The 22,775-nt window shown below is 50.1% G+C and overlaps 1 protein-coding gene across 2 annotated transcripts; it reads left to right on the forward strand.

The window, feature by feature from the left end:
• Positions 1-137: 137 nt before the first annotated feature.
• Positions 138-21,672, forward strand: TOM1 (target of myb1 membrane trafficking protein). Of its 2 annotated transcripts, XM_068142346.1 has the most exons (16): positions 138-642; positions 8,028-8,112; positions 9,770-9,848; positions 9,989-10,138; positions 10,248-10,382; positions 10,636-10,782; positions 11,737-11,853; positions 12,303-12,436; positions 13,043-13,076; positions 13,664-13,769; positions 14,694-14,814; positions 17,183-17,258; positions 17,688-17,750; positions 19,437-19,496; positions 19,838-19,874; positions 19,968-21,672. In XM_068142346.1, exons 1-16 carry the CDS (start codon positions 591-593, stop codon positions 20,114-20,116), a joined length of 1,545 nt encoding a protein of 514 aa, XP_067998447.1. In that variant the 5' UTR covers positions 138-590; the 3' UTR covers positions 20,117-21,672. The 2 variants fall into 2 exon arrangements, with proteins under 2 accessions (XP_067998447.1, XP_067998448.1); XM_068142347.1 differs by lacking the exon at positions 17,688-17,750 and having other exon boundaries at positions 139-642.
• The last annotated feature ends 1,103 nt before the right edge of the window (positions 21,673-22,775 follow it).

Here is a 22,775-nt window from a genome sequence, read left to right on the forward strand (position 1 = left end):
TTGGTTCGCGGTGTCATTAACAGCACACGGGGCTCGGGCGAGCGTGTTCTGACGGGATGTCAGGTGGGGCGGTGTTAAATCGTAATTTGCGGCGACTATTAATACGTCCCCATTTCCAGGGAATGAGCGTCAGTCCATTGCAGGCTCGGCTGGGGCGGGGCGATGGCTCACGCTTGCAGGATGCTGCGGAACGCGGTGCCTCCCTGACCGGCCCGAGAACGCTCCAGCACAGGATTGCGGAAACCTAGGAACCCATCGCTACAGGCTTTCTTGTATGTGGGGCACCACTCGAGCTCGGGGTTTTTCTGCACGATTCCTGCGAGGGAGGCTCTCGGATCCTGCTGGCCAGGGACGCGCCACCAACACTGCTTTTGCCTTATCAGCTGCCGGCTGTGGTCGGGCTCGGCGAGCGGCGGTGGGACCGCTCCGTGCCTCAGCCCCACGGCGGGGCCGGGGCGGGCCAAATTGCGCACCCCTCCCGGGCGGCGGCTACCGGCGTCACAGAGAAGGCCGAGCGAGACCCGCCCCAGCCCGGCGCGCGAGTCACGTGAGAGGTCGCGGCGGCGTCAGCTGATCGCGGCGCGGCGGCGATGGACTTTCTGCTGGGGAACCCCTTCAGCTCCCCCGTAGGGCAGCGCATCGGTGAGCACCGCGGCCGCGCGCCTCCGCGACCCTCTTTGCCCACCCGCTCGCCCTTCCCTCACTGTGCCCCCGGCGGCGCTCGCACGCCCGACGCCGGACCCCTTCCTCCGGGAAGCGGCAACCCCCGCCTCCGCGGCGGGACGGAGACGGCATTGACCAGTGAGGGGAGAGTCCCGCTTTGATTGACGGGCACTATCGACCAATGGCGGACGCGCAGCCGGAGGCGGCTTCGGAGGTGGCCCCGCCGGCCAATCCGAGCATGAGGGGGTCTTTAGGTGGCAAGGAGAAGTTTTCTTACTTAAAGGGGCCGCAGAGCGGTGGTCTGAGCCACGCCCCCCAGTAGAGCCGAGGCCGGTGATTGGCTCGAGGCCATTCCCACCTGCACCTCTCTGGGGGTTTCGCGGGGCAAGTGGGGTCCTATCAGGAGGCACAGCGGGGATCGCCGATTGGCTGGGTTCTAGCTGCAATGGACTATCACATTCGGGGTGGGAAGGAGCCGCGCTCCCTCTGAGGTGACAAGGTGGCCTTGAGCAGTTACCTCTGCTCTGGAGGCTGCCCGGGGATAAGGGCTTTGGGCTGGCCTGGCCCTGTGCAGCACACCTGTACCCCACCTGAAGGATAAGCACTCTGGGTATGCCAGAGGTAGCTGCTCACCCAGAACTTCCCAGCCTTGGTTCTGTGGAGAGCACCTCCGCTGCACCATGTGCCTCCTCACAGGGTTAAGTACCAGCTCCAGCAGTGAAATCAAGAGCAGAAACATAGTGTCTATTCTGTGACCTTGCAGACTCATGAGCATGCAGTCTCTCTTAATTCTTGTGGTCAGGTCAACTAGATGAACGCAGGAGACAGACATAGTCTGAGAAAGTGGAGCAAAGAGATGTTAGTTAGAACAAGGCCATCACCAGTTACATTGGCCTCAAAACAGAGATGTAGTTCTTAAAATACTTCAAGACTCTTGATATATTCTTGTTGTATTGTCTAAGTGTCTGCAAGTTGTTCTTGAAGGTTGATGTTGCCCGTTTAAAACCCCCAGCTTGTACTACAGCCATTTGTAAGTTTGCATACTTGTTCACTTTTGCTTTTTGTCACCGATGGAGACCTTTTTTTCTTCACTGTGAACATCTGGTCCCTGATTCAGTAGGTTTTGGTGTGCTTGTGTGGGTGAATACGCTGCTGTGGCTGGCGTGGGAAGGGAGAAAGCAGCTGCTTCCCTTTTATAACACTGCTTATTTTAGAGTAGACCCAAAGCACTGTCCAAATCACATGAATTAGGAGCGCTGCAATGTGCCACTCTAGTGTTGGGACAAGATAGGTGAGATGCACTACAGCAAGTTGGGAGAAGAATCACCAGGGATGGTTTTCTGTAACTAAAACCACCAGAGGATCTTTGACGTCTTCCCAGATGAATGTCACGTGTATCATGACTCTTTCCAGAAGATGCCATCTCCTGCCCTTTCCTTAATGAATGCTCTTTGATTCCCTCAGTGAATGCATCAGATACGTTTTTGTGTTTGGGTAGAGGCGATCTGAAGTTATCTTTAGATGTCACAGATAATTTCCTGCCCTCTGGATCTTCTGATCAGTATAGTAGCCAGATTTTAAGTGAGTTCCCTCTGAGATTAAAGAAGGGATTTTGTTCGAGCAACAAACCAACAGCAAAGAAGAAGATAAAAGTATTTCAACAGTGTTGTCAAACAGGAGCTTTGACTCCTGAGTACCAGAGGCGTGACAGTAGAGAGATCTTAATGACTGGGGTTGATTTGGGTTGTGAGAAAGAAACTCAGTGCGGAGGCTTGAAAGAGCTGGTGGCTGGAAATATAATGTTTTCTCCTTTTGAACGTTGCCTATCAACATCCCGGGGACAGGGATAAATGCTATCTTCCCTGTTTAATTTGAGACGCGGACATGACTAACCCAAACTCGTTTGGTAGGTCTGCAGCAGCTGCATGTTGAACCCAGGAGCCTGATCACCAAACCTGCACAGCGCTGCTGCTGCTGCTTTGGGCTGTCTGCAAAAAGCTAATACTGTGTCCTTGTAAACTGCTCGGGTAAAGTCATGTGTGCCTGGTACAGCTTTTAAAGACTAAAATAGCTTTAGATGAAGGCTAAGGAATAAAAAAATCCTCTGTGGCACACTGCAGCAATGTTCTCAAATTCCTTCATTAAAGTTAATCTAGTAAGTCCCATTTATTTTGCTGACAAGGAAACTGGTGCTCAGATAATCTCAGTGATCTGTCACACAGTGATTCATCTGCAGAGGAGTAGGTGTTCTAGCTTCTTACACCCAGTCCCAACATTTAATCACAAAAGTTGCCTCTGTCCTGTTTTTGAATTGTGATGTCTCTTCCCAAGATGAATACAGACTTGTCTGGGGTTTTTTTGGTATTTGGTTTTGTGGGGTGGGTTGTTGGTTGTTTTAACACAGTACTTCTGACCAGTGGGGAAACTTCCAAAGACTGCTGAAGCATCATAGTTTGGATTCCCTTCTCAAAAAGGAAATCTGCTGCACCTCTATCTGGGAGCTAAGAGAAACTTCAAAATGGAAAATCTAATTTCAAGGAGGTGCTCTGAGTGAGAGAATGAAGAGGAAACCATGAATGCTGCCTCCTGACCCTGGAATTCTGAAATAACCAGTACTTAGAGCAACACCAAAAGAGACAGAGTGAGTTACTTCAGTGAGTGAGGGCAGACAAGGAAGACAAGTAGCGGTGTGGCACAGGGATTACCAGGACTTTTTATGTTTGGGAGTTGGTTTAAATATGAGAACAAGGAAAAGTTGAGACTGTACAGAAGGAACAGCTAAGAGAGGCTTTGGGGTGAGGAAGAGGGGCAGACAATACATGATGCCAGAAAAATCCCAATGTCCATTTGGATCCTTCCTTGCAGGTGCCCCTGCACCCCTCTATGAGCTGGGACCGTGGGAGTTGGTGGGTTCCTGTCAGAACCAGATGGGTCCCTGCAAGGTAGTGCTTCTCAAAAAGATGTTGCCTTGTCTTCTGTGTCCCTTCTGGAAGATAAGGAGAAAGGGGACTAGTAAAAGAGTAGGTTGATCCTCAAAACTTTGAGCTGCATCACAGGAAAGAAGCAGAAGTTCAGAGACCCAGATACCCACAAAACTGTGTCAGCACAAATCTGTGTCCATCACCATCCTTGAATTAGGTTTGGAGCTGTACCTCCACTCTCTCTAGAAAGTGCCTTTCCCCCTCTGTCTTCGGAGGAGCAAATCAGCTAAGTGGTGGAGTCCCAATTGAGCTGGTGCTAAGTTTCAAGGGAAGCAAAAGCATGAGGCTTAGCAAGGAGACTTCGTACAGAAAGCTGACTTGCACGAGGGGTTTTTGAATTGAAGAGAGGCTGGGAGAAAAGCCTCTTATGTTGTTTTCTGTGGAATCTGCACCATCTCATGCAGTGAAATGCTCATGCCCTCAGAACTGTTAAAATGGGTGAGAAGGTGCTTGATGTTTTACTAAGGAATTTAAAGACAGCATGACTGAGCACTGTAGGGATGCTGGCTAAGGGCTTGGCTTGGGGGAGGAACACACAGTCTGTGATGAGCTATAGCAGAGCGTGTCACTGGCAAAGGGTTGCTCAGCAGTGCCTGGCCAGTTATGGATGCTTCAGGTCTGTGATGGGGAGCAAAGAGAACAGAAGCTTGTACAGTATCTTCTGTCCCCATCTCCTAAATTTCCTTGTGCTGTTGACTGTTCTGCCAGCATGCAGTTGCAGGGATGGCTGGGTGGGATTGCCAACCCCACAGTGAGCTCTCACCTGCCATGAAGGCAGAGACAGGAAACCTGGAAAGAAGCAAAGCTGTGAAATTTATGCATGTCATGAAGCAGTGTACAGCTCCGTTACGTCAGTTATACCAAGCTCAGAGTTCTTTCTCAGCTGACAATTCCATATAACTTTTATCACCCAGTTACAGTCAGCAGGAGCATTCCAAATGCCAGGCAGGAAAAGAGCTGATGCTCTGGTTCAACCCATACCACAGTCCTCCATGGTTCTGGGTTGATCCAAGCAATTTGTGAGGCAGCAGGCTGGAATCAGACAAACCCCAATGCTGTCACACCCGGGAAGGCAGACAGGCTGCCAGAACAATGTGGCTTTGAAATGGCCCAGTGAAGGGCCTCCCGCACATTCAGTAGCCAGTTGGTTCCAAGTTTGGAGGGCGATGGCCCTCGTATGCTCACTGATAACCTTGGTCAGGAGGGAATTCTCTGTGGCAGGTCAGGCTCAGCTCATTAGTGCGCAGAAATAAATACTGCCTGACGAGCCCTGCCAGGCGGGGTGCTAGGCAGGCAGCTGGGCACAGCCTCCTGTTCTCGCTGGTTTTAGGAGCTTGTCGCTGTCCCCAGCCATCCTCGGCTCATATTTCATGAGGGGCAGACAGCTCATGTGCTAATTACAGCTCGTGAAATGGGGCCAGCCACTCTGGTCCTTCATGTGACTAATGAATAGGCTTTGTTTGCTTCCCTTCTGCAGGCTTTAGTGAAAGGATAAACTTTAGGATTTCAGAGAAAACTCCAGCATCTCTTACTAGGCTTGGAGAGTCCCTTGGTGCTTGGAAGCAAGCAAGGAGGATTAAAAATGCATTAGCTCCAGCTCTCCTGAGGCCAGCTAGGCCAGGCCTTAGTCTATACTGGATAAATTCAAGTGTTTTGTCCTTGGGAAATGCCTCATGGTCCCGTTCCTCTTTTCCATATGCCCTAGCACTTACTGCTCTTCCAGCTTTGTATTTTTTGAGCCTTTGTGCAGGATTATGGCAGGTTTGCTCCCTTCCTGCAGCCCTTCGTTGAGCAGCATGTGAACAGGAGTGATGGTAGCAGGATGAGCACAGCATTAGAACAGTGGGGTGGTGTGTGTCACTTCTGAGGAAGCCTCATTTTCCAATTGGTGGCCAGCCAGGTGAAGGAGCATGCACGGTTTGTTTGCATTCCTGTCTGTAAAGCAAACGTACTGACTGACCTTGGCAGGACTGATGTGTTTGGAGGAAAAGGGGTGGTGATGGGGAGCAGGTTACGGAGTGCCACCAATCACAGGGAAGCAAGGGAAGGGTGTTTGCAGCCCCAGTTCTTGTTTGTGTGCAATGAAAATGAGGATGCAAAGAGTTGGGGAGACTTGAACAGGAAGGACTTTTCTAAGATTCCATGACTAGATGATTAAAGGTAGTTTTGTTTCATCCTTGGTTTTTTCTGTAGCTCAGAGCTTCCCACCAGATTTGGCCCTGTTCCTGAGGTGTGGGTTGGTGGGTTTTTTCCTTTCCATATGCTGTGTTTTTTCTTCAGGGGTGAGAAGAATGGACTTCCTTTCAGTAGAGTGACCCTGTGTGACTGATTCATGTGCTTCATGGACAGAGGCAGCAAACAGCATAGAGAAACTTCTGCCTGCCCACGTTTCAAACCAAAGTGTGTCATGACCAGGGGATGCTGAAGGAGAGTGCAAGTGAAGGTTGGCTTTGTGACCAGGTGTGCCAAATCTGACCCGAGCTGCAGTGTGCCTGCCAGCAAGGCTGACCGTGTGGTGTCCCAGAGCAGGAGGGAACCTGGAGCTCTGCTACTGTACCAAGTCCAGATCCCAAAGGAGCCCTTAAAGAAACAGTTTCTCCTTATGTATTACCACAGCGTCACTCATTCATTGGTGTATGCCCTGGCGCACCAGACATGCTCCCCTGTAGCCCACAGCCACCACACCATCCAGTGCAATGCTACCTCCTGTGTCTCCCTGAGGAAACTTAGATCTGTAAGAGACCAGGATTCCTATATAAAATGAACACTTAAAGTGACAAAAGTTCACCCGAATCAAGAGGCCTGTAGAATGTTACAGTAGCAGCCAGAAAGGTAGAAGAGCATCAAGGACATTCTGCCACTCTTCCCTTGTTTGCTGTCTTCCATCTGGCTGTGGCCACAATGTAATCAGCATAATCACAGGGTAATCAATGCAGTCAACAGAAAAGGTGGTGGCTGGATTGTGATAAAATGCAGATAGGTAGCTCCGTGCTGTGGTGTGTGATCTGTGGGAGGGATGTGTGTCTAAGAGGCTGCGTTACAAGTGCTGTGAATAGCTCTCTGCCTGACCCTTAAAAACAGGACATCCCAAAACATGATGGATGTGCAGGAGTTTAAAACATCTTTTTTTTACCGTGTTATGGCCCTATCCCATTATTGTGTGAGCAGGCATTTGATTTCATTCTCACAAAGGGATCATTAGCTGCTGGGTCAAAAGAATGGGCCTCTCCAAAGGGGTAGAGTACCCACAGCAGCAAGGGCCAGCTCCAGATTTTGCAGGCAGAGCAGTTTTAAAAATGCAGGCACTTCTCTTGAGTACCCTGTTGGGCTCCTGAAGAGCACCTGGTAGGTGCTAAACCGGTCTGACTAGTTTTCATTCTCTTGCCCAAGTGATAAGTCAGGTATTTTATAGGATGAAAGAGATGGGAAGGATGGTTCTTGTCCTCATTTTGCCATCTGCGGTGTCTCTGTGTTTTCCCATGGTCTGGAGAGTGCCTGCAGGGGTCCTGCCTGCCCCGCTGGCAGATCTCTTCCCTTCAGCCTCTGGTGGTGTCCCTGAAGATAGCAGTCAGCCAGCACAGCTAGGACCAGGACATGGCTGATTATAGGGTGGAGACTCTGGTGCTCTCAGTAATAGCTGCTCCCAAATCTCTGCCTTGAATAACATCAAGGCTGACTGAGGAATTCCTAATTAAAGAGCGCACAATCAAGAGCTGAAACAATATTGGTTTGACTTCAGCTTGCAGTCCACTTCTGTCCATACTCCTCAGAGGCCAGAAGTTCAGGGGAGAAATGTTCAAGGAGAGAGAGCCCTGCTTTGGCTGTTTACATTTGCTGGTTTATTTTTGTAGGGCTCACGTAAAAAAAAACAAACAAACAAAAAAACCACCAAAACCAAAACCCGGGTGGTGGTGGGGTGGTGGTGTTTGATCCTTTGTCCTTGATTTGGCTCAAACCACTAATGGTGCCACTGACAGACCGCTTTCAGCATGAGCACATCAAATTCACAGTTTCTGGCCCTGAAGCAACGGAGCAGATATGCCTCCTTTTCTGCAGCTGTGGAGCAGCAGTTATGCTGAGCCCTCTTCCTTCGCTTGCAGGACCCCGGAGATGACACTGCGTGCGATTGTGTGTTGGTAGCGTGGGTGGCGTGGGCAAAGTTGAGCAGCCCCCCATCCCAGTGCCGGCCAGCCGTGTGCTTTGCAGTGGTGACACCTAGCGGGGAGCACTTGGTGGCCTGGACTTTGCAGCCGGATTCTCCTCCTAGCGTGTTGCGGTGGAAACCAGGGAAAAAGTGTCTGGTCGCTGGGGTGTCTTGACAGCAGCTCGTGAAAGTGCCAGGGCTGCTCTTAGCCTTGCTGCGTCTTGGTTTCTGTTTTCCAGAGAGAGCTACAGATGGGTCCCTGCGGAGCGAGGACTGGGCTCTCAACATGGAGATCTGTGACATCATTAACGAGACTGAAGAAGGGTAAGGGAGCTGGCAGGGCTACACATCCAGTGGCAGGTCCCAGCACGTTCTGTAACACTGCATCCCTAGACTGCAGTGGTAGCATACGCTGGTGGAGGTAATAGGATAGGCTTCCCCAAAGTGCCTTAGACAAGACTCCGCTAGGAGACCTAGAGACACAGCAAAGCTGTCAGAGCATCTGTTAGATGCTTCCCTGTAATCTTTGTGAGCACTGGGAGCCATTCAAACATGCCTTTAGGGTCTCCAGAGAAACCTTGATTCAAGCCAGGCTGCCTCCCCATCTCCCAAAGGTGTATTTTCAGTTTTTCCACTTCGTTTTACTCCTCTCCTTTGGGAATGTAAAAATCCACAGGCTGGTGGCTGAGGAAGGAGGAAAATCTCAGGCTGCTATTCAGTCCTCTGACTGTGCAAGTCCTGCTGGGGTTCATTTCTCAGGTATTTTCATGTTTGGTCACAAAGTGGGTGGGGGAGCCCTTGTATCCCTCTTCCTGCAGGGAGACATTTAGAAATCTGCCAGACCTGTTAACTCTGGGCTGGGGATTTACCAGTGAATTCAACTGGGACTACCTCTTCTCACAGTAAAGATGTCAAGAGCAGCATGTAAAAAAACCAGAAGGTGCTACATGGAATAAAGAATGTAGGTTTCACTCCTGCTGTCCTACCCCACCGTGATGCTGCCAGGATTAGCAAGCCTGGTTTTCAGCTTCACAGTTATATGAAAACAAAGTCAAACATCTTTACTCACAGATCTGTCACCACTTCTTTTCCTTGCTATCCCTATGGCACAAACATGCCTGCCTCAGCTCACAGTTCTCACTCCCAAGCTGAGGCCACTTGGTATTTCTGTTCTGGGCACCTGGTAACACAGCTGTACCCTCCTGGCATGGCGGGCTCTCCCATTTCTCTGCTAATGGTCATGCATTTCAGCCATCCTGCCCCATGGGCCAGTCTGCTGCTGCCTTCCTCCTTTCCTCAATGTCTCCATCCTACTCTTCTCCTTCAGTGTTGCTGCTCTTCCAGCCAAGCCTCTCCTCTTTTGCTCTGCCAGAGCACTTTGGTTCATTTGTGCTCTCTCACAGGAACACAGTGGGCTGAGACCACGGTGCTTCTCTTGCCAAAGAATGGCTAAGGAGACACTGCTATGCTACTGCTCTCTTGCTTACCTGCAATATAGGGAAGATTTTGCCCTCTTGCTTTTTAGCCTTCTTTCCTCCAGGGAAATATTGTTAAACAGCTTCTCTCCAAACAGCACAGGGATTACTGCAGCTTGCTCTCCTTCCTGTTTCTAACCCATGCCAAGATTTTTTGTGATCTCCTCTTCTTCAGTCTCTCTGCCATGAGATTTTGCTCTATCCCCCCAGCAGTGCTTTTACTCTGCTCTCTGTTGTGTCCTGTGCACCTTGAATTGTTGCAGACATCAGCACATCAGCCTCCAATTTCAGTAACAGCACTCATTAGTAGGACCCCACTCCTCTTACAGAATCACAGGCAGAAGCTACTTTACCAGTTGTTGCTTCAAGCCATCCTGAAAACATGGTGGGGAAAGTCATCTACTGAGCTTGAGGAATACGGAAAGAGTGACTGTTTAGCTTTGCTTCTCTGTGTACTGAACCTCTCAACCTTCTAATGATCTTTCTTCATATGATTTCTCCTGCAGGCCCAAAGATGCCTTTCGAGCCATTAAGAAGAGAATTGTAGGCAATAAGAACTTTCATGAAGTTATGCTGGCTTTGACGGTGAGTGGTCAGGTCTCTTCCTCGGCTTTGTGGTATCCTGTTGTAAACCTGAGTCCCTGGCTGAAATGACACAAGTACCTAAAGCCAGCAAGGCAAACACACATAGGCAGAGAAGGCCTAATGCTTCGTTGTCTTTGAAGGTCCTGGAGACGTGCGTCAAGAACTGTGGCCATCGCTTCCACGTCCTTGTGTCCAGCCAGGACTTCGTGGAAAGTGTCCTGGTGAGGACAATCCTGCCGAAGAACAATCCACCTGCCATAGTGCATGACAAGGTGCTGACCCTCATTCAGGTGAGCTGAGAGTCAGTGCTCTGTGCCAGTTGAGGGAGTATTTGTCTTTAGGTGTCTGTACTAAGGCTGCTGTAAGTGACGATGGGCTGTACTATCTTCTTCTTCCCAGTCCTGGGCAGACGCCTTCCGCAGCTCACCAGACCTGACTGGTGTTGTCGCTGTCTATGAAGACCTGAGACGGAAGGGCCTGGAGTTCCCCATGACTGATCTGGACATGCTGTCACCCATCCACACACCACAGAGGGTATGGGAGCATTACTAAAGGGGAGGTGGTTGGGCACCTGCCATTGTGGGGCTATGAAGTGACTTCAGGAACTCTAGCTTGTATTTATAAGGCTTCCGGGGAGTGAGCAGCTCCAGGACAGCCTGTTTGCTGGAAGAGCTATTGAAAACACCGGCAGAGTTCCCATCAACATTTCTGTCCTAATTGCACTGCCCTTTCAGCTATGAATGTCTGACATCTCCTTCTCTCTGATTTTTCCCACCTTTGTCTGTAGACTGTGTACAACTCCAACTCCCAGTCAGGACAGAACTCACCTGTGGTCAACTCACCTCAGCAGATAGAATCCATCCTCCACCCTGTCACCCTGCCTACTGGGAAGGGCACATCCAGTGACTCTCCCATCACACCCACACCAGAGCAGGTGAGTTGGACCTGTGCCTGGTGCTGCTGATTCTTCCTGCATTCTGTGGCTGTTTCACAAACACTGTTCTGGGACTGCTGTCCTGGTCCTTTCCCAGCCTCTCTCCTCAGGAAACCATTCCTCTAAAGCATAGTCCCTTGAGAGCTCTCCAGAGCTCCATTGTGGTCACAGTGATGAGCTGGGATACCCCAAGCACCAAGTGATTGGTTATGTTTTCCTAAGACAGGACAGGTAGAGGGAAGATCTCCTGGCTATAGGGAAACTGAGGCACAGAGATTTGGGGCTTTGTAGTGCAGCAGAAGCTTAATTGATGTCTCCTTATCATCTTTGTTTATCCTGCTCAACTGCTGACTGTATATGAATCAATGCTCTCTGACTGTGGTTTCCAAAAGCCAGGCCTTTCACACTTGTTTCCTCACCCTGACTTCCTACAACACCAAGTTCAGCACCAAACCTCCAGCAGTCAGTGAGTTGCATCCCCTGGCAGAACAGAAGGTAGAAACCCTTCTCAGGAGGCTCATTAGCATCTTGTGAAACTAGAGAGATAAAGCTTCAACTGCACGCTTGGCTAAGGCTCACCTTTTGAATGGGAATTCATTTTCTTGCTCCACTTTGGAAATGAAATGATTTGAGTGGCTGCCACATGGGAGCTGCTAGCTAGGGAGAGATTTGATTCATAACAGCAGCCTGTGATGGCTATTAAAAATCAAGGCTAGGCTAGTGGCCAAAGATCTCAGGTGAGGGCCTGGCATCTGTTACTAGGAAATGAACCTCATGGTAAGTAATGGAGCTTCTTTCTGCTGGGAGCTCCCAAGAGCCCAACTGAGTGCTGACAAATGAGCTCCTCAGCAGCCATTCCCTTTGACACATATGTGATGCACTGCCATTCAGAGCTACTTCATCCGTCCCTCCAGCCCTCTCAGGCAGAGCTGTCACTTCCCCTCCCATTTGCAGGTCGCGAAGCTGCGCAGTGAGCTGGAAGTGGTGAATGGAAATGTGAAGGTCATGTCGGAGATGTTGACAGAGCTGGTGCCATCCCAGGCTGAACCTTCTGATCTGGAGCTGCTGCATGTAAGGAACGCTTTCACCAAGGAGGGCTGGCATGTGCAGCTTGATTTAGCAATGACTTGATAGACTGAGGCATGACACATGCCAGGCATGGGGAACAATTACACTGCACAGTTTAATGTGGGGCTTATTAGGGTGTGACGGAATAAGAGAGACACAGGGAAGGCAGAGTTTCAAAGGCCAAGGGAAGTTGCACTACTGAGGCTGGAATGAGCCCACATGGGGACTCGTAGTCACCAAGGGCCTTTCCTTCTGGGTGATGTGCTACAGATAATTATTGTCTGTAAAGCTCAGACAGAGTTTACTTCTTACTCTAGTATCTGTTGCCTGCCAACTCTTGCTGATAGACCCCAGTAGCCTCTGGGGTATCTCTGTCCCAGTCAGACTTCTAGAATCTGTGAGTGCTCAGCCTTAGCCTGACCATGGTGGTAACTTCTCCTTGCTGTGAGCAGGAGCTGAATCGGACATGCAGAGCCATGCAGCAGCGTGTGCTGGAGTTGATTCCTCGTGTCCTCCATGAACAACTCACTGAAGAGCTGCTCATCATCAATGACAACCTCAACAATGTGTTTCTGCGCCATGAAAGGTACCTGCCTCCTTCCTTCTCTGTTCTGTTCTTCCACAAGGCCCCTTGAAGGCCTTCTACCTCACCCTTTTGATCTGCCCATGAGTATAATGCTCAGGATGTATCAGCCTGGATCATCCATCTTTGAGAACAAATTCCACTTTTGCTGATGTATTCCTGTCCCTTCAAAACTGCTGTGTAAGTAATGGATGGAATATAAAGACATCCCTGTGGCATAAGCTGGAAGAACAAGGAGGGAGCTGCATGAAAATACTTGGTTTTCTAGCTCTGAGGCAGAAAGGACCTGCACATTTTTTCCTTCTATTTCATAAAACCCATCTCTTAAGCTAGGATGAATTCTGGATAATTTAGTCCCTGTGTCTGTAGAGAGAGCTGGGTTTGAAGTAGCTCTGGAGGATCACAAAAAACTTCATGCCATCTCTGAGGAGGCATCAACTCTGTGGTTCTTGTTGTTGTGTCTTTGAGGGAGAATTGGACCCTGAGTCATGGTTCACTTTTCCCAGCACATAGGAAAGGGCAAACTGTGCCAAGCCCTGAAAGAAATCTCTTGGCCTGTGGGTGAAGAAGCACACACTACTGAAATGCATCCTGTCATCTTCCTTGCAGGTTCGAGCGTCTTCGGACAGGACAGCCTGTTAAGGTAACTCAGAGAAACTTCACCTCTGTGCAGCTTGATTTGCATCCTGCAGGTCCAGGAGTGTCCTGCTGCAGTGAGGCTTAGTCTGCCCCACTTACAAGCTGTAGGCTTTGCTCTTCTGGCCCAGCTGCACCAGGCCACGCTGGTGTGCAGGACACTCCAGTTACCACTGCTAGCCTCTCCCTCCATGCCAGTGGGAGCCTTTCTCTCACCCAGAAAGCAAGAGCAGATCAGCAGCAGTTCATGCTTTTCTCGGATTGAAGGTTGAGAGGACCAAGTACCATATGAGCCTCCCTTTGTCCTCTGAGCGTTGCCCTGTCCTCTGAACCAACACTTACCCAATTTACTGATGTCCAGCAGAACTGGGAGGCTGGCTACCAAGGCATGATCTGCCCCAGGATGCTATTCCCAGCCAGTTCTCTGTTTGCCATCCTCCTTCTCACAAGGAAAGGCTTCACAGCTGATGTCTTTTGATGAGTACAAAAGGGCTTCCTTCTCCAGTGTTCATGAGCTGGGACTGAAGGGTTGGTGTATTGGGCTTCAGAAACTCTACCTTCTTTTGTTGTTGGCTGGTTTTTTTTCCTCCAAAGGCACCAAATGAGGCAGAAAACAGCTTGATTGACCTGGGGCCCAGTGCTCCTGCAGTGAAGCAGCCTGAAGTCACCAACAACCTCTCCTCTCAGCTGGCTGGAATGAGTATGCTGCCATGCGGTTTTCCCCTCAGTCCTCCTTTGCTCCTCTGGGAATCCTTTAATGCCCTAGAATCATCTACCAAACTTATTTAGTCTCATTCATAAAGTAACCTAGAGAAATAGGGTGTATTATAAACTAATAAACATATGAAGGCATATGTCCACACCTCGTGTTGTGCAGGAGGCAGATGTGATTTAAGAAGGACCTCAGCAATAGGCTGTGGCTAAGGACTGGGCCTTTCATCAAAACAGGGGGGAAAGTTGCTCCCTTTGCAGTGCCTAGCAGCAGTGCAGTAGCCTGTGTGGTGTCAGGGTGACCATTGTGGTTTGGGAGAAGAGAAGCAGCTGAGCTGTTCTACAAATGCAGCTATGAGCATCTTGGGCTCTGAACCTAGGATTTGACAGGTTGTTTACTCACCCTGAGAGTTCTCCAAGACATACCAACAGCCTACATAGATAGCACTGGCTGAAGCTCTTGATACCTGTGAGAACATCCAGGTGCATGGATGCAGCTACAGAAAACTGGCAAAGCTGTTTTTACAGACAAACCAATTAAGATATTTTTCAAGCCAGAGTTTTTCAGATTATGCCTGCATCATGAAAATCCACTCATCTGTCTCAGAGGCTCTTGCCCAGAGCAAGTCCCTGTCTGAAACGGTCAGGAACATCTAACCTTCAGCATCAGTGGATTGATGTTGCTGCTGCTGCCTGAGACTGAGCTAAAAATATCTGCTGAGCAGTCAAACAAGCTGCTTTAGTTACTTCACCCGTGACAGTGCACACACACACATAGACCGTGCTGCAGCTGAGGGGCAGGATAGAGGAGTGGGCCTAGAGCAGTTTAGCCTGTCCACCCAGCACCCTTCAAGCCCCTGACCCTCCATTTGCTGCTCTGTGCTGCCTGCTCATCCTGCTCTCTTTCCCACAGACCTGGGCTCAAGCAGCATCAGTGCAGGGCCACGCACCCTCAACACCTCTGGCAAGCTGGAAGAAGAGTTTGATATGTTTGCTCTGACCCGTGGCAGCTCGCTGGCTGAGCAGCGCAAAGAGTGAGTGTAATGGCCCAGCTGTCCTGTCCTGCCCTCTGGCAAGGGGCAGCTGGGGCTGTGACCCCAACCAGCAGCACTTCCTGCAATGTCTCCCAGGAGGATGTGATAGAAATGCACTCTTCCAACACAGAGTGTTTGTAGGATGTGTTTCCAAGTCGTTCCTGCTGCCTTCACAGTGTTCTCCTGGACATGGGGGGAACGAAGTGATCTCTGTGTGCTAGGGAGACTCAGTGTCTGGAGATGAAAGCATGGGGCAGGACTGGCTGAATTTCTTTGTCTCTGAACTCATTGTGCCCTCTCGGGGGTGATGTTGAATTTGGGAATTGCTGAATATCAATACAGCCTAATGGGCAGAGTATTGAACTGGGGCACAGGAAGTATGCAGTCAATTGCTGCTTGCCAGGCAGGGCACTGCTCTGTGCCTCAGCTTCCCTGTTGGTAAGTGGGACTGATGTTTCTTCCTCCATAGTATGTGAAGTGTTGACTCTCCATAGTACTGGGTGAACTGAAGAAGTCTCTTCCCTACTGCAAAGAGTGGATTATTGAATCTTAGTCCTGAGAGGAGCCCACTGTACTGACCAGATCCCTTTGCTTGGAGAGTCTGGCTACTTTGTTATACATTGTTTTGCTGTCAGAGGCTTCCACTGCTCTCCATCAGCTGCCAAGCAGTAGAGCCCACAGACTGATGTCTGCCTCCAGCCCTCAATGTCCTGTGCTCCTGATCTCCATCCACTGGAATACCTTGTTCTGCAGTTGGGCAGTAGCATGTTATGGTCTCTTAAAGAGGTCTCTTTTCATTCCTCTTCCTCAGGCCACTTCTGGTAAAAATGGTGGGAAAACTTACGGCCTTAGACACTAGATGTGTTTTGCCCACAGGTTTGCCCACCACTTTCCCATAGGGTGTGCTGCCTGAGGGCAGAAGCAGTCTGGGACAAAAACGCTGGAGCCAACAGCACCCAATCTGGGGCTGAAATCTGAGCCACTGGTATGTGCTCAGTGATGGAGGCTGAGGGAGATCTGGGCCGGGCTGGAATCCTATCTTTTCCATGGTGGTGCAATCCTCACAGGCTGTGGCTTGTGATCTCTGCACAAGTAAGACATCTTCTATTTATTCCTCACTCCCTCCATCTGCCTGCACTTGCACTCCTGCCAGGTAGCCTCTACTTTCACTGGCTCAGGTTTCCCATATCACTCACCAGCCGCTGCTCTCAGTGTCTCTGTCAGTTTCGACAGACCCATGACCCTTCTGCTCCTGGACAGGACCTGCAGGCAGGAGACAGAGGCAGAGCCAGTGGGGTTTGTTCCTGACCCCCGTGTGCTTCATGTGTGTCTCAGGAAAGCAGTGCTTGAAACATTTCAAGCCTTTCCTGCCATTCTTCCTCATCAGTGGCATGATAGCAGCGTTGTACTTCATCCTTGATGCCATTGTCCACAGTGGCCCCTTCACTGATGAGCTCTTCTTCGAAAAGTTTGAGCGCCGGTGGCCCAAGCCCCTGGCCCCAGGTAGAAGCAACTCCACTTGATGGTGTGATGGATCTGCAGAAAAGGGCCCTGGAGCAGCTGGAGAGGAGACATTTGGAGAGTGTCTGGGAGAGGCTTCATTCTTCGAGCATGGACAGACTTTTTTCACCACTCTGCATGGATCAAATGGTGATATGTGGCATTAGCATGTGTTGTAACGGTCTAGAGGGGACACAGGAATGGGTGAGGGAGATCATGGGTGAGATGTGTCTCTGTGTGGAAAGAGGTTGCTGTAATGGTGCACTGGGAGACCTTGAAGCAACATTAGGCTATTCTGAATATCCATTTTCACCTCCCATGTAACCTAGAGCAGTGAGACTCTGCCACCATCATTTCTTGAGCAGTATCACTTTAAGAGATGTTTTTTGAGCTGTGCTTGTGTCTGTGAAGGTAGATAAGTAAGGCTTGTTGCTCAAGTCCTTTCTAAAGTAGCTGTAATCTTCTGGTCAGTCTGTGTTACTTGCCTCTTCTGCAGTCATCCTCAGAGAAGTGTCATGAGTGATGTGCCATGGCACCATGAGTGTCATTGTTGATGCACCTAGCTCTGTAAGTCTGTGCTCTCCTCTGTTGGATGGTTGTCTTCATATGATGCCTTGTGTTCCTCCTGTTGTGTGCCAGGGCTGACCTGTGGTATCCTAAAGTGATGTTGCAGTGAGTAGCTCACTCTGTTTTGTGGTCATCTACACCTTCAGTAGGTGTTTTGCACACCTTTCTAGAAGCTCTTGGGAGCAGAATGACAAGAGGTGAAAAGTTGTGCAGTTGGAAGCACTGAATATATGTTTAGGAGTTCCTGCTTCACACTTAGGCATCTCATCAGCCTGTGTGTTATCTGACTTCATGCTTTCAGGGTAAAGTACGAAGATCCCCAAGCCTCCAAAGGACTTGCTGGTGCCCTGGATGCCCGGCAGCAGAACACAGGAGCGGTAAGTTGGCCACAGAGCTTTTAGTGCATCACTAGGAATGAAAGTCTCCTCCTTGCTCACTAACACAATAAATGTGCAGTCTGTTGGAAAAAAACAAGTGCATGACATGATAATAACTCCCAGTCTCCACCAGCCTGCATTTCCTACCTGGGGTATAGGTCTCATTCTTTAAACCCCAGAGGTGGGGGACTATGTGAAGTCTGGAGTTAATTCAGTCAGTAACAGGATGGCCTCCTTAGATCTGGAGGGAAATTTCCCCCTGCAAATGTATGGTTTATTCCTTTTCAGCAGGTTCCCAAGTCCAGTTGCCTTCTCTCTGCAATCAGAGAAGTAGGCTAGAGTGTTCTTTTCCCAACCCTTAACCCATTGTGTCCTCTCTCCCTTACTCTCTGTGATAGCAGCTTTCAGTGCAGACTCTTTCTTGACTAGGGGGAGTCTGGTGCCTCCAGTGATGGAGCCCAACTGACTAAGTGGATGATGCGGCAAGGAATGGTGAGATCGTGGAGCACCAGCAGGGGGGAAAGAGGCTGGGGCTGATGAGCTCGAGGTGGCGCTGGCACAACATGTGAGAATGCACAGCAGACATCAACAGAAACAGCAAACTGAAATGGAGCAACCTTGGTCTGGGCCAGTGGTGAAGACCAGGGTTGGGAAGGAAGCAGGCAGAACACAGTTCTTCCTCAAGTAAACGTGTCTGCAGGAAGAAATCCTAGGAGCTCTGAGGACCAGAGAACATATGCCAGTCTTGAACTCGATGAGAGTCTGGTTTGGAATGGGTGTCTGGGCAAAGTTAATAGCCAGTGGCATCATGAGGAAGGCTGCTGTCATTCATTCTGCCTTGCAGCCTCTCTTGCTCCACATGAGCTGCTCCATTTGGAGGCAAACACACTCTGGCTTTTACCCTGTTCAAGGTCTCCTCCTCTGGCTAAAGTGATTGACCTTCAGGCTGTTGAATTTGGTCTTTTGGCAGCAGGAATTCCTGCAATTACATCCCCTCACGTACACTGAGGCTTTGACACACTCCCAGGTCTGAAGCTTGTTAGCCTGTTTTCCTGAAATGGGCACTGCCCAGACTGATGATGTCTGCTCTAGGAAGGTTCTCCACATGCTGTCCAGTGGGCTTGTATGCACTTCTACCCCAAAGAGTTCCTCTCTGGGTAGACAAAGCCAGCTAGCTTTGAAACCTGCTTAATCTCACACACCCTCTTCCATGCCCATTCTTTCCTCTGCCAGCTGTGTTAACTATCTGAACCTGATCTCTGGTCTGGGGAAATCTTCCTGTCCTTGATAAGAAGGGGTCGTGCTTTCCCTTGGTCTTGCTCTTCCCCTGAGAGCAAGGGACCTATACCTCATAGGAGGCTAATAAACAAATTCCCATAAATGCCCTCTTGCACTTCTGCTTGTGGAGCCTCTAGCAAGGGCTGCTGTTTGCTCAGCTTTGTTCAGAAGTTTGTGACTGGAAAACGCTCTGGGGTCTTGAAGTGGACCTGGTTTCCATCAGGGCTATCTCTGTCCACTAGGAAGGAGCCTGTTTGCTGCTTAAATTGGCCAGGGACATGAAGTCATGAGAGCTAGCCCTGTCCCTCCTACTAGAAGTAAAATGTAATTGCAGAGGATTTTCTTTCTGATGGGTCTGTTTCTGTAGTTTGATGAGATGTAAAATCCTGCTGTGCTCCGTGATTCTCCTGCCAGATAATCACTCCTTGGCAGGTGTCTTTCCTCCTTAATGCCAACCCTGCCATACCCAATGTCTGCATCATCGCAGACTTTGCCATCAGGCTGTCCCTGGTTTGTGGAAGGGAGGAGCATGTCTCTTGTTCAGTGGTTGCCTAACACAAGCAGTCAGCTTCCACTATGAGTCCTCACCAAAATGGAAAGCCTGGTCCTGTCTTAATACCCCAAAGCCAACCATCAGATGCTTTTAACAACATGTGTTCTGGAAACTCCGCCCACGTGTCTGGGTGGGGATGGGCCAGAGAAAGCAGGTGAGCGGTGGCATTGGTAGCTGGGAGAGCTTTGCAGTGGCACTGGTTGAATTTGGAAGGACCTGAATGGTGGAGTGAGAGGGTTAGCTTTTGGGTTGGGCTGTTGGTTTGGTTTGGGATTTTTTTGGCAGAGTGTGTTCCTGGAACATCCTCTCTTTTCGTGGCCTCATCACTCTTTTCACTTGTGTCCTAGGTGCCGGTTCCCCAAGCCAATTTCATGGAAGACATAGAAAAGTGGCTCTCCACTGATGTGGTAAGTGAGGGGCTGCTTTTCTGGAGACAGCAGCCCTGCCAGAGTTGTCTGCAGGGATGGATTTTAGGCAGTGTACAACAACTCTGGCACAGCTGAATGTGTGGCACTGGCTGCGCAGAGGGAACAGGGGAGGACCAGCTGAGGACACAGGTATACCACACCAGTATAATTAGCCTTCTGGGAGGCATAGCTAATGAGCTGAGGCTCAGGGCCACCCTAACATGTCTGTATGGCAGAAGTAGAAGTGCTATCAGGTCTCTCTCTCTATTCCAACAAAAAAAGGTATCTGTGGAGTTGCCTTTGGATGCATTGCTTCTAACCCTGCTCTTCTCCTTCCTTAGGGAGAGTCAGAGGATGCAAAAGGAGTCACCAGCGAAGGTAAGGTTTGCCAGCCAACACCCTTCTCCACCTGGCTGCACCTTGGCTCTTCCACAAACCTCCTTCCTAGCTAATGCTCTTCTCTTGCCCCAGAGTTTGACAAGTTTCTGGAAGAGCGAGCAAAAGTTGCAGACCGGCTACCTAGCTTGTCCAGCTCCTTAGCAGGGACGTCCGTCTCCCCTCCTGCTGCCAGCCATCACCGGAAGCAAGCAAAGGAAGATGATGCTATGTTTGCCTTGTGAATGCTATGGACTGCTGTGCTGTGGAACAAGAGGCTGTGTGTGCTGTTTTACTTGCCTCCAAGCAGGGGCTAGCTGAGGAAGGACTCTGTCCCCTTCCTTCTCTTTATTCCTGTTTTCCCCTTGAGTCGTTTTTCTTTTTAAGTTGCTTTCAGTTGTTGTGTTTAGGGATGCCACACCATAGACTTGTGAAGGGGGTTTCAAAGCTGCTAAAGAATGTGGGCTTTTTTTTGGTACAGTATAGGCTAGGCTGAAGCTCCCCATCCTCCTCTCCACTGAGGTAATTAGAGATCTTGTCCAAGAAACAGGAGAGGCTGCAGTCTGCTGCTGAAATCATTCCTGCCTGCCTCTTTTCTCACCTCATCCCTAGAAGAGATCTCCAGTCCTCTGCCTGCCAGTGTTATATTGGATAGCATGGGGATGCAAAGCATTGCAGGTGGCAGAGGAACTCTAATGGCAGAGGGGCCCCATTGCTCTAGTCTCTCTTGCACAAGAGCTTGTGGTATGCAACACCTTCCCACTCACAGCCCCTTCTTTTCTTCTTCCTTTCCTCCCCCTTGCCATTGGTTCATCCAGAATCCTGCCCACAGCCTGAACGTCTGTTACAAGACCCCCAGTTACCAAAGCTGCCAGCTGCACACAGCTGTGAGCAGTACCTCAGGCTGAAGGAGTTGCCTGCCATGGACTAGGAAGTGCCTTCAGCCACCACCTCTCTGCAGTTGATTTAATTCTCCATTTATTAGATTTTTCTCCCCTCTTTCCCCAATGTGATCCCACCTCCCTCTCTCGCTTCCACTGCTGCCTTCCACCACGTTGTGCCACAGTGTGGGAAGTCTCCCTGAGTCTCTGATCAGACCAATGCTATGGACTCCCTCAGGGAAGCTGTGTGTGCTGGGGCCACAGAGCTGCCTTCCCTACAGCAGGAGGCCCTTAGGCTGGTACTGGTGTTTCAGCAAGAACATGCTGTTGCTGGGGTGGCTTGTTCAGCTGGTGAGCACAGAGGTGAAGTGAAACATCAGTCATCTCATGCCAGCAAAGCAACCCTGCAGCAGCCAGGTATCACAGAATCATAAAATGGTTTGAGCTGGGTGGGACCTTAAAGACTACCTAGTTCCAGCCCCTTGCTGTGTGCAGGGACTCCGTCCACTAAGCTGGGCTGCTCAAAACCCCACCCAGCCTGCGGCCTTGAACACTTCCACGGATGGGGCACCCACAGCTTCTCTGGGCAACCCATTCCAGTAGCTCATCATCCTCATGGTACCTTCTTTCAGTTTAAAACCATTACTCCTCTCCCAGTCACTACACTCCCTCTAAACAGTCCGTCCCTGTCTTTTCCTGTAGGCCCCCTTTAAGTACTGGAAGGCCACCATAAGGTCTCCCCAGGCCTTCTCCTTTGCACATGGAGACAAAAACCCTTCTAAGCAAACTGCACATTCTGCCCACTTGTAAAAGGCAGCCAGGGAGGACGGTTCCAAGCCCAGGGCTCCTGCTTGTGGGATTTCTTATTTGAGTGGGAGAGTTACCTTTTTCTATTGCACATTAAAGGAGCAAAATCATGAGTCTTCCTCTCCTGAAGATGTGTGTGTGCTGCTAGTGCTGGTGAAGGGCGGGGAGGACCATGTTGGGGAGAAGAGGGGAGTAGCCACATTTGCTTTTCATGGAAGGGCACGGGTGCTGTGTCACTGAGATGAGTCACAGTATGGGGGCTGAGGGTGCTGCAAGGCAAGGCAGGTGCTCACTGCTTTTTAGCATAGTCTTCTGGGAAGGCGACTACAGCCCATCTCAAAATAGCAAGAGGGTGATCTAACAGCTTTCCCTCTCTACCTTGTAACCAGATCTGAATACCCACTTCCCAGCCCTTGAAGACATGGGAGACATAGAGTTGCTATGAAAGGACTCTGGTATCCACAGGGCATCCTCAGTTATCCTCATGCCATCCCCTGATGTCCAGCTGAGTGGAAGGATTCTTAAAAGGCCGTCAAACAAGTGTCATCTGATCCCTTGACTTGTAGGAAGGAGTTAAATTAGCTGAAGATGCCCAAACCTCAGCACTCCCTCTCCCTGTGCCTGCACTGCAGTCTCAGCTGTACCAAGCTCAGGCAGAGGCTTGAGGATAAGGGCTGTGAGCAAAGCTGGTCTGCAGCTGGTGACAGTGGGGCTGCAAATAGCAGGGTGCAGTTTCCTCCTCTGTCAGCAGTTCTGGAATAGGAGGAGGCTTTGTGTCTTCTGCAGCTTTCCAAGATGGACAGCACATCCTTGGACAGTTTGTCCCTTGGAAAAATGAATCACCATTTTCAATTCCACTGCATTCCCAATGCCTCAGGGAGGAACTGAGGGAAGACCTCCCTCCTTTCTGAACTAAGTGGTATTGTATGTTTACTATCAGCCTCTTTAAGCAGCAGTTCTCAAACCAGGGTCTGTATGCTATCTTCTAGAGGTGGTAGGGAGGGAAAAGCTCAGCTCAGTGTGCCTAAAATTAAGCTAGTCCTGCCCCATCTTGGTGCTTTGAACTCCATGTTCCTGCCTCGGTGAGTGCTTAAGGCTCTTGGTGCCTCTGGCTCCCTCTGTGCATTGCCTGTGACTTCTGCAAGAGAAACAGAGCCATCCCTGAACACACACTCTGTGCACAGGACATTCAAGGTCTTCCTTGCTGCCACTGGGA

This window comes from Melanerpes formicivorus, unplaced genomic scaffold (genome assembly GCF_026170545.1).
Source record: "Melanerpes formicivorus ecotype bairdi unplaced genomic scaffold, bMelFor1.0.p_v2 SCAF_8, whole genome shotgun sequence".
Classification (NCBI taxonomy): domain Eukaryota; kingdom Metazoa; phylum Chordata; class Aves; order Piciformes; family Picidae; genus Melanerpes; species Melanerpes formicivorus.

Coding starts and splice junctions, on each gene's coding strand:
- TOM1 (XM_068142346.1), top strand. CDS start 591: ATGGACTTTCTGCTGGGGAACCCCTTCAGCTCCCCCGTAGGGCAGCGC. Junction 13,077..13,663: donor GGACAGGACAGCCTGTTAAG/GTAACTCAGAGA, acceptor TTTCCTCCAAAG/GCACCAAATGAGGCAGAAAA. Junction 14,815..17,182: donor CTGGCTGAGCAGCGCAAAGA/GTGAGTGTAATG, acceptor TCATGCTTTCAG/GGTAAAGTACGAAGATCCCC.